At 39.0% G+C, this 17,121-nt stretch overlaps 1 protein-coding gene across 2 annotated transcripts in view; it reads right to left on the reverse strand.

Annotated features, from left to right (window-relative positions):
- Positions 1-17,121, reverse strand: part of Dync2h1 (dynein cytoplasmic 2 heavy chain 1) — a 260,746-nt gene that overhangs the window by 60,066 nt on the left and 183,559 nt on the right. For both annotated transcript variants that reach the window (XM_052751659.1, XM_052751655.1), the window contains 5 exons: positions 9,762-9,922; positions 8,528-8,653; positions 5,220-5,330; positions 3,946-4,101; positions 2,408-2,483 (listed from right to left, as the gene is read on the reverse strand). In XM_052751659.1, coding sequence (XP_052607619.1) covers positions 2,408-2,483; positions 3,946-4,101; positions 5,220-5,330; positions 8,528-8,653; positions 9,762-9,922 — 630 coding nt within the window. The remainder of the gene's footprint in view (positions 1-2,407; positions 2,484-3,945; positions 4,102-5,219; positions 5,331-8,527; positions 8,654-9,761; positions 9,923-17,121) is intronic.

A 17,121-nucleotide genomic window follows, 5' to 3' on the forward strand; every position in this document is an offset into this window, starting at 1 on the left:
CATTCTATAGCAGAGACATATGCAATCATGTCAGCAGTAATATTAAGACAAAGTGAGGAAGCCTCAGCTCTCTAGTTAATATAATAAACATGTAACTATATTCAAATATCCAGTTAACTTCACTAGCATTACTGGTTTGCTATTACTGTTCATTTAATATACTTATATTTTCCTATTTACTATTGCTATTTCACCACTATAAAATTCAGAGGCAGGCAAAGCAAAGGGACTGATAACAATGTTACTCTAAGCCTTGAGACATAAGTGATTTATGTTGCCTTCTACATAATTAGGCTACCCCTGTGACAGAGGACTGAGAAATTGTCCCCAGCTGAAACCTTGCTATCAACAGTGACTAAAAAGCAGAGGACTTCACCATGACCCAATTTCCCACCCTCCCTTCATACTCACTAACTGATACAGTCATAATGGCAGGCATTGCTAAATATTTCACCAAGGATTGCAGAAACAAGAACACACGTTCAACTTATAAAGTAGAAATGCCAGCATGTGAAACAGATTGAGGAAATTTTATGTTTAAAAAAAATCTTGTTTTTCTTTTAGACTTGTTCTGCAAACAACATTTATTTCTCAAGAGAACTTAAATTATGAAAAGGTAACCAACAATGTTAACACAGTAAGTGTGTTAAAGGTTAGCTGCTCCATGTGGTGTTCTCATCTAGGCACTCATCCTTATCCCTTTGCTAAAAACAAGTTACACAACAGTTTCTATGCCCATGATAGACACTATGGTAGATGTTAACATGCAGATAATAAACAAAGGATAGACATTCTCTCACATTGACTGCATCATGCATCCCAATGCAGTGAAAGATGGAAGCAAGGTTAACGCAATGAATGCACAACGTATTCTGGGTCACTTCACAATCTACACTTTTCACCTTCACGACTGTATACATAAGCAGATGCAAATTAGGCAGTTCTGATTTATTAGAACAATAAAGCAACAAGGAAGGTAACAAAAAGATCCTCTGACCGTATTGCCGAGAAAAGGCTTTTATAGAGAAGAAACTTCTAAGCTGAAATTCAAATGACAGAAGGAAGACTTAATGACTGCACAGAGGAGCCTTTCAGGAAGAGACCCCATGAAAGCCTGTCTGAAATGGTGCTGCGGGATAATGCTCTTGCACACTGCAAAGATTTGTCACTCTACGTGGTTTAATAAAACGCTGATTGGCCAGTAGCCAGGCAGGAAGTGTAGGCAGGGTGACCAGACTAGGAGAATTCTGGGAAGAGGAAGGATGGAGTCAGGAGTCACCAGCCAGACACAGAGGAAGCAAGATGAGAATGTCATTTTGAGAAAAGGTACCAAGCCACATGGCTAAACATAGACAAGAATTATAGGTTAATTTAAGTGTAAGAGGTAGTTAGTTAAGCCTAAGCAACCAGCTGAGCATTTGTAAGTAATATTAAGCCTTGGAGTCAATTATTTAAGAAGCAGCTGCCAGGTTATTTGGGAACAGGTAAGCGGAAGAGAAACTTCCACCTACTAAATGGGAAGCCTGGTGGTTAAGGAAGGAAGCCGAGGCTTACCTTTCCAGATGGATGGCTACACAGTGTGGAACATGCTCAAGTGGGCGGAAGAAAAGGAGACCAGAAAAGAAGTTGCACACACACACTGCTAAGGCTTGAATGCAGACAGACAGAACCATGATGTGACACAGAAACATAAAGAAAAACCTGCCAAAGAACAGGATATCTGAGAAAAATAGGAGAGTTGGGAGAGACTGATGGGCTTGAAACAGAGCACGCATGGCAATGCCATCCACTGGAATGGGGGACAGCAAGGCTGACAGGGACACGGGGCAGGCTTTGTCAACTGTGGTTGCAGCACTTAACTTAGATTTTCATCAACCTAATCTGCTCTCTAATCCACTCTGTGTCTAATCTCTAATGTCCCTTTGTCTCAGCAGTGCATATCAGAATAGGGATGAGATGGCTCCTGGCTTCAATAGCCCTATTGGATGAAGTCACAGGTTTCATTCCTGCACTACCTCAGGAGACTTACTTAGGGATTCCACCAGCACTCTACAAAGTCTTCGTTCTAGCCCTGCATTGCTGTGATCCAGAGCATTAATTCCTTAGAAAGAGATCTGAACAATTCAATTGAATCCTGAAAATTTTGTAGGCCACACAATGGACATAAGCTTTCTGGATCTGTTTCCTGAAAACTACTGGTAAGTCAGAATTCTAACGCATTATATCAAAATCAATGACCACAGTAGACAACCCAAGAACCTTCAGATAACACAAGTATAGCAGTCGGGATATTAAAATACCCAATACAAAGCAAAACGCCAAATCTGTAATAGGAATTAACCACTTATGTAAAAACATGAACAGCAGTGCAAGTTCAGTCTTGGTTTTTTTGTTTATTAAAGCTTACCATCGAAGAGCCTGTCAATGATGTTGTACCCAGCCCGAAGATCTGATAAAGAAAACTCATAAAACTTGGTCCAACCCTATTAAAGCAAATTGAAGACATAGTAAAAGCAAAGACATGTATTTATACATCACCATCCTTAAAAATTTAAAGAAAACATTCACTATATACTAAAAAATAAAATCTTTAAAAACAATGCATCATATGTTTAAAATAGTATTTTAAAACATCTACTGACCTCAGAAGCATGAAAATGACTTTGTAATTCCACTCCCGTTTTTATCACTATGTACACAGCAGTGGAGTCGGAGTACAAATGTAGTACATTTCTTAATCTATATACCATATGCACATTAATATGTTTCCTATACCTTTATGCTTCAGAACTATACATTTTGTCCACAAACACAACAGAAATACGGCCAAATAAGTCCTAGAAGCATACATTATTTCTCTATGTTCATTTATATTATGCATGCAAGAAATGCATGTTTAGGAAAAACATTTCTAAAACATGATACTACAGAACAATGTGAAATATAAAAGTAATTTCTATGGGGTTTCCATTAACTATACTAATTACATAAATAAGTTCAAACTAAAAATTTTAAAACTTGGATAGTGTTAGTATTTAGGAATATATCAGTATTGATTAACCATTCAAAATATTTCTGAAATGTTCATTATAGATGAGATTCCAAGCATATAAAAATAAACTCAAACACAAATCTGTTTCCATGTAGCTTCCAGGCAAATGCAGAGACAACTCAAATACATGTAAAACATATCTATTTGTTTGTTGGTAAGAAATACATTTGCTACATATATGAGAAAGATATAACCCAATCTAGGAGATAAGGATAGTCAGCCCATGGGAAAAGAATATGATGGATAGAGAAGTGAATATTTTGAAAACTTCAGGAAGAGATTAACAGTTTTGAAGTGGATTATAATCGAAATGAAATACCAACAAATGGTATAGACTGACTTTGAAGTCTATAGGATACATGGAGTCCTGAAAGAACACCAGGTTGGGAAATAATTAACCTGTGGTCAAGAAACAAAAATCATAATATTTTCATCAAGCTTCCTACCAGTTCAAGGCTACACACATTGGAATTATGTTTTGAGAAAGACTAGTTCTTGACAATGAATTGAGGAGAAAGGTGAGCAGAGGATACACCAAGAACAACCTCTAGAATGCTAACTTGAAAAAGGAGTGAAGGCCTTTATCTAAGGCTATCCTGAAGGAAACAGGAATAGGGAGTTTAATTTTTGAAATTTGAGATATCTGTTAAGATATATACCACAGAAGTGGTACCCATTGCCACTGGGTACCTCCACTGGGTCACAGGCTGGCCTTCATATATCAACTCAATGGTACATGAAGCATATAACCATACGTTAAGTGTAGAAGACTAACAGAAAAACACTGAATTGGAAAACTAAATTATGACATAGCCCTACCTTTATACACTAAATTATAAAAGTATCCTAATAAATGTAAAGCTTAAGTTCTATCAAAAGATACTTATAGTTACCTGTGGAATATAATTTCTTCTTTCTTGACAGGCAGCGTGAAACCACGCTAAACTAAAGAGAGCATGAGCCCGCTGTAGGTTATCTTTTTTGCTAATTTGCTCAGGAGTCCAAGACTCATAAGTACGCATCAAATTCTTCTTCAAACCTGGAGGTGACTAAAAGAATAAAATATAAACAGACTTCCTATTGCTTAAAAGATTACAAACACAGGAAACCTGCTTCAACACGTTTTCTTCTTAATGGAGGAAGATTTTCACCAAAAGCCCGATTTAATTTTCTGTTACTGCAAAGTATGCAAATATAGAATCAGCCTTAAACCTTGCCCCAAATACTTCACATTATTTGCTAATCCACTGTATTTTCAAAATAAAATAAACCTATTTCACCAAATATATTCAAAATAACAAAGTAAGTTTCATGTGATCATTAAGAATTTCTTGTTTACCAAACCAAAATTGCCATTCATACTACTAGTGTGATACGGAATGCTAACAAGAGAAAGGACAGGCACAAGATGAGTGCAAAATTCCCTTTAACAGTTTTTAAACCTTTGAGTCAACCTATTATGATGACTGAGAAGTGACAGACTATCCCTTAAAAATACAGTAATTCCACCTACAAAGTGGAAGGTGGTTCTGCCTATAACTGAAGTTTGGAGGAATACATGGATAGGCAGATGTGGTTGTAGATCTCTACAACAAAATAAAATAATCCAGTTAAGAAGGGGGAAAGGAAATGCCTTAGATATTTCTCCACAGAAGATGCACAAACATTCAGCAAACATGAGAAGAGGCTAAACACCATTAGTCACCATGGAAACGCAGATCAAAATCTGAAGGATATATCACCTAACATTGATCAAGATGATCACCATGGGTTTATTTAAAATAGATGTTGGCAATGATGTGTCGAACTTGAGCATTTTTAGTGGAAATATCTCTATAGAAGCATTGTCTGAAATAGCACAAAGATTCTTCCGAAAGTTAAAAATAGAATTATCAGATGATCCAAAAAATAGTTAAGATGGTAAATTTTGCATTGTGGAGTCTGTTTTTTCCTTATAAACAACAATAACAAAATGATATGAAATAAAATTCGGAAATAAGATTAAAACCTTTTTCTATCATCTCATGCTATTTATGTAATTTATACCTTATAGCAGTATTAAAAAGTTTTTACAGTTTTGAATGATAGATGCTTACATAACTCTAGAAGGCAATGTATAGATTATTTTTCTTCTGTAGCTAAGGATAAGACTTCTGAATCATCTTACCTCGTATGTTATCTTCAAACTTGACTGGAGTAAAATGGGGGTGAAGTTGGGATGAACTTCTGCAGTGAGCCACAGACGGAAGGTATCTTTAGGCTGAAGAGTATTCAATTCCTTTTTACAAAGCAATAAATAAGAAGGTATGTCAACACACACACACATATTTCCCTTTGTCATATTTTGATGTTTCTTAATATTTGGACTATACTTCCTTTAAAGTTTTATCTTCTCTATTTAATAACAAATAAATCATGTATTAAATAGGAACGTGGATTTGAAGGACGTTAACCTGGGCTGACGTCCAGTCTTTGCCACTTACTTGCTATATGACCTTGAGAACTACAGCTTACAAAATCACCTCTAAGCAAGCAGTTACTACACGGATTGTGGCAACCAGGTCACAAAGTATCTGGAGTACAATAAACACAAAGTCAACCTCAGCTATAGGTACTAAGTTGAAGCTGCCGTCTAGACTCAGGCCTCATGGTCTCACTGTTTCCATTCCCATTTTCACAGTTATGCAATGTTAGGAATATCTTACAATGTGAGTTTTAAAGGGCAACATACAAGGTCACCTGCCCTCGCCGCTCCTATCATATGTTTAAGTCATTTACTCAATGCATTCTTCCTTCCTGGTATGCACCTTTTGGGAACTTGATAACTTCTTGTCTGTAGCCATATAATCTAAGCACCATGTTTCGGTGGAATCCGCTCCAGTCCTCACTACCTCACTTCCAAGATTTTACCAGTGCCAATCAATGTACACACTCACCATCCAGCAGTTATGTATTAGTGTGGTCTGTCTCTAGGTAGAAATCCTGCATGTAACCAGCCCCCACACAAATCTTGGCTTCCCCTCATATACTCAACAAGCATCTACTGCTTGAGTAAATGAGTTACAGAGCAGTCTGGGCTACAGAGTGAGACCCTGTCAGACATAAAGCAAACAACAACAAAACCCTGATTGCTCTAAAAGAAAGTGAAATCTAACAAAAAAATTTAATATAATCTTTGCCAAACTCTAACATTCATTATCAGTGTCATGTAAAAGAAAAGCAAAGAGAAAAAAATAACAAAATCATGCCCATTGTGCTTGCTGGAAAATTAAAATTGGTAAAATGTATTCACATCTCACATTTTTAAAATGTAAAATGTATATAGAATGTTGTACATCTACAAAAATTCAAGAGAAATGGCACATTAGTCATTTGGCTGCATTTACAGTATGCTTGTAAATTTTGAACTGAATCTCTTAAGAGGAAAGAAAAGGAATAAAAAATTGTTTCTCAACTCTTTGAATATCATCTATTCCATATGTTTCAAAGAGCTATAGTTAAGAACTGCTTTCAAGGCATTAGCTACAATTACTATGCTGATTCATTGTTTCTCAATCAACTCTTTAGAACAGAAAACAGGATTACTGGTCCTTATACTCTAAAATATAAGTGAGTTGTTACATATGAATCATATATTTTTATATACTAGTGGTTTCCATGGAAAGCATTATGTGAATATTCAAATAGCTTTTGGTCTCAAATCTATGTCTTCTATTGATTACAAGTAACAGAACCAGAAGTTCATCAGCTTAGTTGCTGTCTCAATCAGTTTTATCAATTACCTATTCTTCACAAAGTGCTGTAATTGCCAAATTTATTAGGACTGTACACATCTAAACATCTCATAAGGATACAAAGGCAGGCCTTATCTACTGTTCTGTTTGATTTTATTCAAGATATTACTCTACCGGTTTAATTATTAACCCCTCTGGTGAGGATTTTTCTCTGGCTCTTTAAATCTTAAGCCTTTCTAAGTCATCTAAGTCTACTTCCCAACATTCCCTACCTGTTCCTCTTTGTACCATTAAAGGTATCTCTACACCCCTTCTGCTAGTCATGCACACCTCCAGCACCAACCTGTGCTGTTAAAATTACCCATGATACCTTTTCTCTGTCTACAGTTAGCCACTCCCTACTCAGGTTCAGGAGCATCTCTTTTTGCAGTTATGTCTCCCAGGATCAGACTGTCTTTATTAACTGGGTAACAGACTTTTAACTACAGGTCTCCCTTTCAAACAGATTAACCAACTTGTTCTGTCTTAAGACTATTTTCTTCCTGGGGCCACTTAAGTTAAATAAAATCATTGTTTCAGTTTACATTTAGCTTTTGTAAGCACCTAAAAACCTCTGTAATTTCCAGAGACAGATAACAAAAGATGAGCATAACGCAATTTTATAAACAGATCTTCTGCAATCCATCAAAGCATCTCCTATTTTTCTTCTATAAAAATTCGCTAAGCTTCTGTGAATCTTAATAATTTATTGGATTCCTGCTGTGGGATGTTCTGTATGTCAAATATGTTGCTCTGATTGGTTAGTAAATAAAATACTGATTGGCCAGTAGCCAGACAGGAAGTATAGGCAGGACTAACAGAGAAGAGAACTGAGAGAACAGGAAGGCGGAAGAGAGACACTGCCAGCTGCCACCATGACAAGCAGCATGTGAAGATGCCGGTAAGCCATGAGCTACGTGGCAAGGTATAGATTTATAGAAATGGATTAATTTAAGCTATAAGAACAGTAAGGAAGAAGACTGAGCCATTAGGCCAAACAGTTTAAGCAATATAAGTCTCTGTGTTTACTTGGTTGGGTCTGAGCGGCTGTGGGCTGTGACAGAGATTTGTCCTGACTGTGGGCCAGGCAGGAAATCTCTAGCTACAGATTCCCTTTCCTACCCTTTAAAAGAACAGGATTTTGTAGACTTTCTACTAAAAGATCAATTTTGTTTGGCATACACATAGTTTTCAAAAAATGAATAGGCCTACAATTATTTCTTATCAATTACTAACTTTCCTAAACATAACAACACACATCACTTGAACACTGATGCAGCTTGGAGATTATACACTGAGATGTTTCATGCTCTTGTGCCACATCCATCTCAAGCTACCTTTGGTGGTCTGAATGCAAATGGCCCCATAGGCCCATAGGGAGTGGCACTATTAGGAGATGTGGCCTTGTTGGAGTAGGTGTGGCTTTGTTGGAGGAAGTGTGTCACTCGGGGTGGGTTTTGAAGCCTCAAATGTTCAAGTCAGGCCCAGTGTCTCATTCTCTTCCTGCTGCCTGTCGGTCCAGATTGGGAACTCTCAGTTCCTTCTCCAGCACCATGTCTGCCTGTGCACTGCCATGCTTTCTGCCATGATGACAATGGACTAAATCTCTTATCTGTACAGCCTCCAATTAAATGTTTTCCTTTATAGGAGCTACTGTGGTCTTGGTGTCTCTTTCACAGCAAAAGAAACCTTAAGACACTACCTTCTCCAGAACTGGAAGCCAAGACACCACAAGATGTAAGTTCTTCAAACAGAGCCAGTCTCCATTCCGGGCACATTCTTTTAGCATCTGAATTGCTAAATCAGCTTGACCTTGACCCATGGCAACCTACACAAACAAAAACCCCAGTGAAAAGTATCTGCTAAAACATTCTAACATAATATTGTCAGAGATTAAGGATAATAATTTCTAAACCTCTACAACTGGCTTTAAAATAAAGTTTTTAAGAAAAACCAAAAACAAATACCAAGAATTAATCATCTTTTCCAAGAGCATTAAATAATTCATAGTTTAGATGTATATTTTTTATTTTCCTGTCAAAGTCACTGATCATAGGTACAGCCTGTGGAGGGCCCCTGATTCTGTATCACATACAAATGCATACTGTTCTAACAAAGATGCATACTGTTCTAACAAAGATGCTATCTGTTCACCAGTGACTGCATGGAAATATCAGGCCCTGTCAACATAGCCCTATAACTGACCACAGCTGCCCTGGCAGATTTATTTCTTTTTAAATTTTAATGGGTATGAAGTATTTGAATTTTAAATCACTGTATTTTAAACCATAAATCTTAATGAAAGAGATTTATTAACTTTCCAAAACTGACAATAAACTAATAAATTCATATTCAAACCTGTGTGAAAGTTGACTTGAAAGATGATGAGAATGAGCATTAAGAAAAACAGTATGCTACTGGATGGATTTTGCTCAAAATATTTATACATTTCTTTGCTTTTAAGTCAAGGAACTTTCAGGTAAACATTACTGCATTTGCTATAAAAGCATGTAATTAACAATTCTAAAGCCATTTCAAACTTTAATCACATGTATCCATTCCCTATTGTGATCTGACAAGTAAATACAATATTTAGTGCCTTACTTCAAGTTGTCTTGGAACTTTTGGAAGCCTAAAGTTGTGCTCATATAACATCAAGGCGATGAACCATTTTGCCCCTCCCTTTTCACATCCTGTACCTTCACACCCAATCACCTGCTTCCCTTTAAAAAACATACTGGTGATTACACTGGGCTAATCTGGATAAATCAGAATAATTTTCCCATCTCAAGATCCTTAATTACATTCACAAGACTTTTTGCTAGTCTTGAGTTCTGGATATGGACACTTTTAACACTACTTTTTAATTGCCCATTCATTGCTAGGATCTAGGGTCTGGGGAGGCAGGGGGAAAGAACAGGGAAGTCCCTACCTACCTGGTGGTAACACTCGCTGCTTCTTTCAGCATTAGCAAGTTCTTGAAGTTCCTGAGAAGGGTCGGCTCCCGGGGAAACAATTATCAAGATGGGCTCAATGTCTAGCGTCTCTTTGTATAAACGTTTGAGATTCAGGGGAAGAGGAGATAACTCCTTCAGTCCTAAAACAAGTATTACAGAAGTTAAAGAAAGAAAAGCAATATTCATTATAAAATATATTAAAAATAATTACATGCAGTGCATGAGCCATCTCTCTGTACAGCAAAAGGAGACCATCCCAGAAAACCACAACTGGACACAATGCAGAGTGTGATGGATTGTTGGGGAGTGTACTGGGTGGTTGTGTGTCAACCTGACACAAGCTACTGTCATCAAAGACTCCTCAGCTAAGGACATGCCTCCTTGACATCCAGCTGCAGCTATTCTCCCTTCAGTGATCAATGCAGAAGGGTCCAGCCAATGTGGATGGTGCCGTGCCTGGGTTGCTGGTTCTATAAGGCTGAGCAAGTCATGGGAAGCAAAGCCAGTAAGCAGCTCCCCTCTATGGCCTCTGCATCAGCTTCTGCTTCCAAGATTCTGCCCTGTTTGAGTTCCTGTCCTGACTTCCTTCAGTGAGTGATGAAGCTTAAGTCTAATAAACCCTTTCCTCCCCAACTTGCTCTTTGGTCATGGTGTTTCATCACAGCAACAGAAACCCTGAGTAAGACAGGGAGCCTATCCCAATGGATACATCTACATGACAGATCCTATTATCAGTGGTTCAGCAGAGAGATAAGACCCAGAACACCAGGAAATCTGCGAGGAAATAGTCTCTCCTTGAAATGGCTGTATAAACAAAACCAGAAAATGGTACCATTAGTGGACATGTTAATGTGGAAGGGAGGAAATTCCTCAGGTCCCACTCCTGAACAAAGAACCACAGGCAACTAATGACTATGGGAAGAAAAAACCTAGCTTCTCCCAGGAATGAGCCCTGTTATTGGTTGTCCAGTGCAGAGTGGTAAACCTTGAAACCAAATACACAAACAACAAAAACAGACTCAGCAGGTGGTGTGTGTGTGTGTGTGTGTGTGTGTGTGTGTATGTGTGTGTATGTGTGTGTGTGTGTGTACATATTACGTGAAAACACACACACAACAATAATAATAAAGAAAAGGCTATGAACTTGAGAGTGGAGGGATACTGGTAGGGTCTGAGGAAGGGTACCTGGGAGTGGCTGGAGGGAAGAAAATGAATAGGAAATGCTATAATTCTATTTCAATTAAAATACTCTAAAAATAAGTACATGATATAGACTAGAGATACTTGATTGATTTTTAATCTCATGTTACATTTTTCTCTAAAAATCACTCAACTACTAATAACACTACTTATGAATGCTTCCAAGGATGTATGCTTTTATAACCCTTTTCCTGTGAGGTGCCCTCTGCTTGCCACATGGCTATCAGTGGACCCCGACTACACACAGACCCAGCTGAAGAAATGAGGTGGGATTAGCTTCTCTAGACTTTACATCAGCCAAGCAAACACTTTTCCTGTCCTGAGACAGGACAAAGAGTGTTTCTGGCACCATGAATAGTGAGTCAAAGAGGAGACCAAAAGCACCCTTCGTCTGTGAGTGGCCTTGTGCATGTCACTAACAGGCACTGTGCTCTGGCTTCCTCCACTGTAAAAATAATCACAAGTACTTTGGAGCCCAATAATCTAATGTCAATATCATAGATTCTACTTGTTCACCACCTACTGTGCTAAGCATTACACCAGCCAGTATATGTATCTGCTGTCTAAATCATATAAGAACCTTGAAAAACAAATATAATGGTCATTTTCTGTGAAAGAAAACTAATACTCAAAAGAAGCTGAATGTCTTGCCCCAGGGCGCCCCACCATGAAGAGCCAAGTGTACTCAAACAGTTCAGCTACGCTTCCTTCTCGTCACAGCCTTTCACCAACTCTCAAGTCCTATTCAGACAGGGAATAACAAATTTCCTATTACATATAAATCTCTTCTGTCCACAATGCACTATCTAATAAAAAGTTGAAAATGCCCACTTCAATTAAGAGCTTAAAATAGACTTGTTCAAGCTAGTGTGTAAAAAGAAGATGACACAGAACGTAAGAGAGGCTGGGAAGATGTAGTGCACAGCAGAATGAACAAATGAGCAAGCAAGGTTTCCATGTCTACAAAGGTGAAATGAGTAGAAATAGACAAGACAACCTCTAAGACTTATGTAGTAAACACTTGAAAATATGAATTCAGTGCCATCAGTAAGAGCCAAAAGGCACTCATAGGTATGGAAAGATGCATGTTGCACCCTGATTCTCCTCCTCTACTCCTCACAACAGCAACTCACGATGATGAAAAATTTGCAGAGACAGCCATTCCTATTACTAAGTGACATGTGTCCCTAACAGCCACTTAAGATTAGTGAACTTAATCTAGAGTCATATTTTACAAACTTTATGCTTAACATTTTTGTGGTGATATTTTATTTGTATGTTAATAAATAAAGTTTGCCTGGAGATCACAGGAAATAGCAAGCCATTTTAAGTAAACACAAAAGTCAGGCAGTGGTAGCAAATGCCCTTAATCCTATCACTTAGCAGGCAGGGTCTCTCTGTGTTCAAGGCCACAATAGGAAATAGACCCAAGCCTTAAATCCCAGTACCAACCATAGAGACCTGGAGGTCTGTACAGACAGACAGAGAGTGACAGAGCTGTGTAGGAAGAAGAAGTGAGGTGGCTGGGCTGAGAGAGCCAAAGAGAGGGCAGAAAAGCAAGGCAATAAAGGCCTGGGTAGACAGGAAATAACTTGCATTTGGAAGCTACAGAGTTGGTGAGGTAGGTTGGCCGGTGGCTTTCACTCCTATATCTGGCTCTGTGTTTTTTATTGAATAAGACTATTTAGGAATTCTTCTATACATTTTTTTGTTTTTATATCCCAACCAAAGTCCCCACCCCCAGACCTCCCACCCACTCCTCTTCCTCTGTTTCCAGGCCTCCCATGAATATCAACCCAGCCATGGTATATCAAGTTGCAGTGAGACTATGCATCTCCTCATCTACAAAGGCTGGATGAGGCAATCCAGCAGGAGGAATAGGTCCCAGAAGCATCCAACAGTCAGAGACAGCCCTGCTCTCACTGTTAGGAATCTCACAAGAAGACCAAGTTACACAACTGCAACATATATGCACAGGACCTAGGTTGGTCCCATGCAGGCTTCCTGGTTGTTAGTTCAGTCTCTGTGAGTCCCTATGAGCCTAGGTGGTTCTGTGGGTTTTCTTGTGGTGCTCTTGACCCCACTGGCTCCTATAATCATTCCTCTCCCTCTTCCGCAGGATTCCCTGAGCTCTGCCTAACATTTGGCTGTGGGTCTCTGCATCTGTTTCCATTAGTTGCTGGGTGAAGCCTTTCTGATGACAGTTGGGTTAGGGACCAATCTATGAGTATAGCAAAATACTAGGAATCAGGTAGCTGTCTAGGTAAAGGATTATGGATTCTGTCATTTTGGTTGGTCCTTCTCAAATCCCTGATCACTTTGATGGCTAGACTAACTGTAGTTTTGTCAGCTAGGCAACAGCAGACAATCAGCTCCTTCCCCTGAAGGCTACAACCACCTTGGTAGTTCATTAGTTAGGTGTTGGGGAATATTATTTTAAGGTATATTACTTTTGTTTATGTTGCATTTGTTTAACTCTGTGAAGCTGTGATACTTTGCCTGTCTAAAACACCTGATGGTCTAATGAAGAGCTGAACAGCCCATAGTGAGGCAGGAGAGAGAAATAGGCAGGATTGGCAGGCAGACAGGATAAACAGAAGGAAAAATCTGGGAGGGAGGAAGAAGTAGCCAGAGAAGGAGGACGACTCCAGGGGCCAGTCTCCAAGCTACACAGCAAGCCATGGGGTAAGAGTAAGATTTACAGAAGAAAAGGTAAAAGCCCAGAGGCCAAAAATAGATGGAATAATCTAAGTTAAGAAAAGCTGGCTAGAAACAAGCCAAGGTCGGGCATTTATAAGTAAGAATAAGCCTCCATGTGTGATTTATTTGGAAGCTGGGTGGCAGGCCCCCCAAAAGAGCAAAAACAAACAACAACAGTTGGGTTTCTTGTTAAAAATACAGACAGGTCTTCCTTGTTCACAAGCTTCATATTAAAGGATAGACATGTTTCAGAGGTAACTTTCCACTAAAGAAACATGATTTGCAATGACTGTTCTCAGTAATAACTACTTGTGTCTCTAGTAAATGAATAGATGGGGGAAAGGGGTTAAAGTCTACGCAAGTTTTAAAAGTCTAAGAAAATATTTTAAGATATGTAAAGGTCTAAGGATGTGAAAGCTTAAGTAAGTTCTGAGGGTCTCAGAAAATGATTTAAGATGTATAAATGCAAGTTGTAAAGGTGTAAGTGAGTGACTTCAGATATGTGAAGATGGGAAATGTTTCAAACTTCTGTGCCTTTTCTATGCTATTGTTACACTGGGATTTCAGAGGTTCAGAGTTTCAACATTGATAAATGGGGTTCTAATAAACTGATTGAATACTGACTACGTACTATTCAGTCATGAGCTCAAGATTTTGAATTTCCTTTAGTTGTCTTCTAAGTATAGACTTAAAGGTGTGTTTCATTAGGCTAGAACATATATCAGGCTCTCTAGACTGATAAGTATCTAGACTGATAAGACTAAAAAGTATTCATGCTTTTTAACCCAAAGCCATAGCCTTTGCTATGATGCCAAGGTAAATCTGTTCCATCTGTTTTACAGACACCTGCATGTTCCTGGGAAGGAGGGCTGCTACTCCATCACCGAGTCTGGCCTGATGAAGAGCCGGGTTGTGTCACTCTAGAAACTGGGAGAGAACCTCAGACTGTGACCATCCCACTTCCTCTCCCTTACTCTGGTGGCAGTCCTCCCTTTTCTGCCTGGCTTAACCCTATTATGGGACCAGTCGTTTTCATTTGTCTATTTTTTTTCTTCTAGTCCCTTGTCTTCTCTGCTCCCTCTAGGAAAGGATTTTTGAGATCTCCTGGGTGGTGGTCAACTGAATGCTTTTTTACCCATACCTCTCTCTGAGTACAAGACCACCGGCTCCCAACTCTCCCTCCCCACATTGTCCCATGCCAACAGGAAGTAGGCAGATTGAACTGGTGCCCATATACCCAAAAAGATCAGGATGTTGTTCAGTTGGAGCCTCTGGCTCCCTCTACATGGTCCTAGAAGCTCCATTCTCATTCTCTCTTTAGCCCCCCCACCTCTCTCTCTCCAAACCTCTGTTTGAGAGAGAGGAAAGGCACACAAAGCCCAGCTCTGCAATCTTGGAGGATATTGCAGCTTCTTTCCCTGAAGGTGCCAGCTGCCCAAGTTCTTGCCTAAGCACTCAGCTTTTGACAATACTTGGGCACAAACCCAACTTGTGATTGTCATCACCCCTTGCTACAATCTATAAAACTTTCCTGCCTTGGCTTGGGTGTGTGACTTCTCTAGCCTCAATCTCTGGGACCAGAGAACCTACATTGGAGCTGCTTTGCTCAATATACCTGTTGTTATACTTTTTCACTTCAGCTTGATCTGGCTTACTGCATTGGTGGAGAAACATATAATTGGGGGTAAGGTTTGGGGCAGAAAACTTGTTAGTCTTTTCCTCAATTTCTTTAATGAGTTTTTCATTTTTCTCTTTAAGAATCTCTATCATCTTCATAAAGTTGTTTTTGAGGTAATTTTCTTGTGCTTCAGCTGTGTTGGAATATTCAGATGTTGCTGTCATAGGATAGCTGAGCTCTGTTGGTACCAGACTGCCCTGGCTGCTGTTGATTGTATTTTTACACTGGTGTTTGGACATCTGGGTTTGGGATGACTAGTTCTAGTCCCTGATTTCTGAGTTTGTCTGTGTTGGACTGGTGTTTTGTTCCTTGGTTTCTGCTTCCTCTTTGATTTTCTAGTCTTTGTGGCACAGATTTCTAGCAGCTGGTGTGATCTCTGTCCAAGTTGGGAGTTGGCCTTCTGGTGGTTAGCTTGGCCTTTGGTGCAGCAGGGGGTATCTGTTGATCTGGTGTGGCCTGCACCTGAGTGGCAGGAATCAGCTGGAATTGAGGACAGGGTCTAGCAGAGGCAGCAGCTATGACCTGGGAAGGCATGGACCACAGGAAGGGTTTCAGGAAACAGAGTCCAGGGAGCAGGGTAGCTCAGCTGACAGGCGGGTCATGCACCGACTCTGACTGGAGTGGCCTACACCTGAGTGGTGGAGGTCCACTGGGCTATGTTAACTAATTTTAAATTGTTATTAATCACACAATTTTGAGAAGCAATAAAAATATTTTGTACTTATGGTAACGTACTAAGACATAGATCTATTCAGAATGGGGATGTAGTTGAGATAGGGCTTGCCAAGCATGCATAAAGTTCTAGGCCCTTTCCCCAGCACCTGTACTAAACAGGTGTTGTGGTGCACGCCTATAATCCCAGCACTAGGAAGGTAGAGACAGGAGGAACAAAATTAAGGTCATCCTCAGCTACATAGTGAGTTCAAGGCCAGCCTGGCCCACATGACTGAAAAAAAAAACCAAGAAGAAAGCTGAAATATACTTGCTCAAACATTATTTCATTTATGTATTCATAAACTCAAATACATGTTCTAGGACAACTGAATTAAATATAGTCTTATTTAATAAAACAAAAATCTTAAAAAATATGTATGATCATGACTCACCAACTAAAATCACCATACTTAATTTAAGAACTAATTCAGGACATGGAACAGAATCATATACACTGCAGCTGTTGAACTAGTAGAAATCAGGGAGACATGACATTTTTAAAACAGCAATCTGGATGAGAATGTCTAATAGCCTTAAAAAGGAATTGAAGTTATAAAAATGTTATGGTAAAAGACAAATTACTGGAGAAAAAAAAAACCTGGTTCTTGGATAGAACAAGCAAGAAAATCCCACACTGTAATAAAGAACACACATCTGTGTGCATAAAAAATAAGAAAGCTATGGATATTTATGTTAATGACAAAATAACAGGTACTTTTTTATTAGTCATCCATCTCCTGAGAATACTATGATTGGCATCTATTAAGTGGCAAAATATGTCAAAATATAATAAAGACACTTTGTTATGAAATCACTGCTGGCGAAATTCCAGGCCATTGTGAACTGCCTGATGTGGGCACTGAGAACCGAACGTGGGCCCTCTATAAGAGTAGCATGCTCTCTTAACTGCCGAGCCATCTCTCTAGGTTAGGAATCTGTATTTAATTCTGAGAATTTGGGAAAGACTTTAAAGATTTTATGCAAGAAAGATTTCTTTTGGGTTTCAGAGATTGTACAGCTTCCAGAGGGGAGTGGCCGCAAACCAAA

This window comes from Peromyscus californicus, unplaced genomic scaffold (genome assembly GCF_007827085.1).
Source record: "Peromyscus californicus insignis strain IS unplaced genomic scaffold, ASM782708v3 Scaffold_11__1_contigs__length_118956290, whole genome shotgun sequence".
Classification (NCBI taxonomy): Eukaryota; Metazoa; Chordata; class Mammalia; order Rodentia; family Cricetidae; genus Peromyscus; species Peromyscus californicus.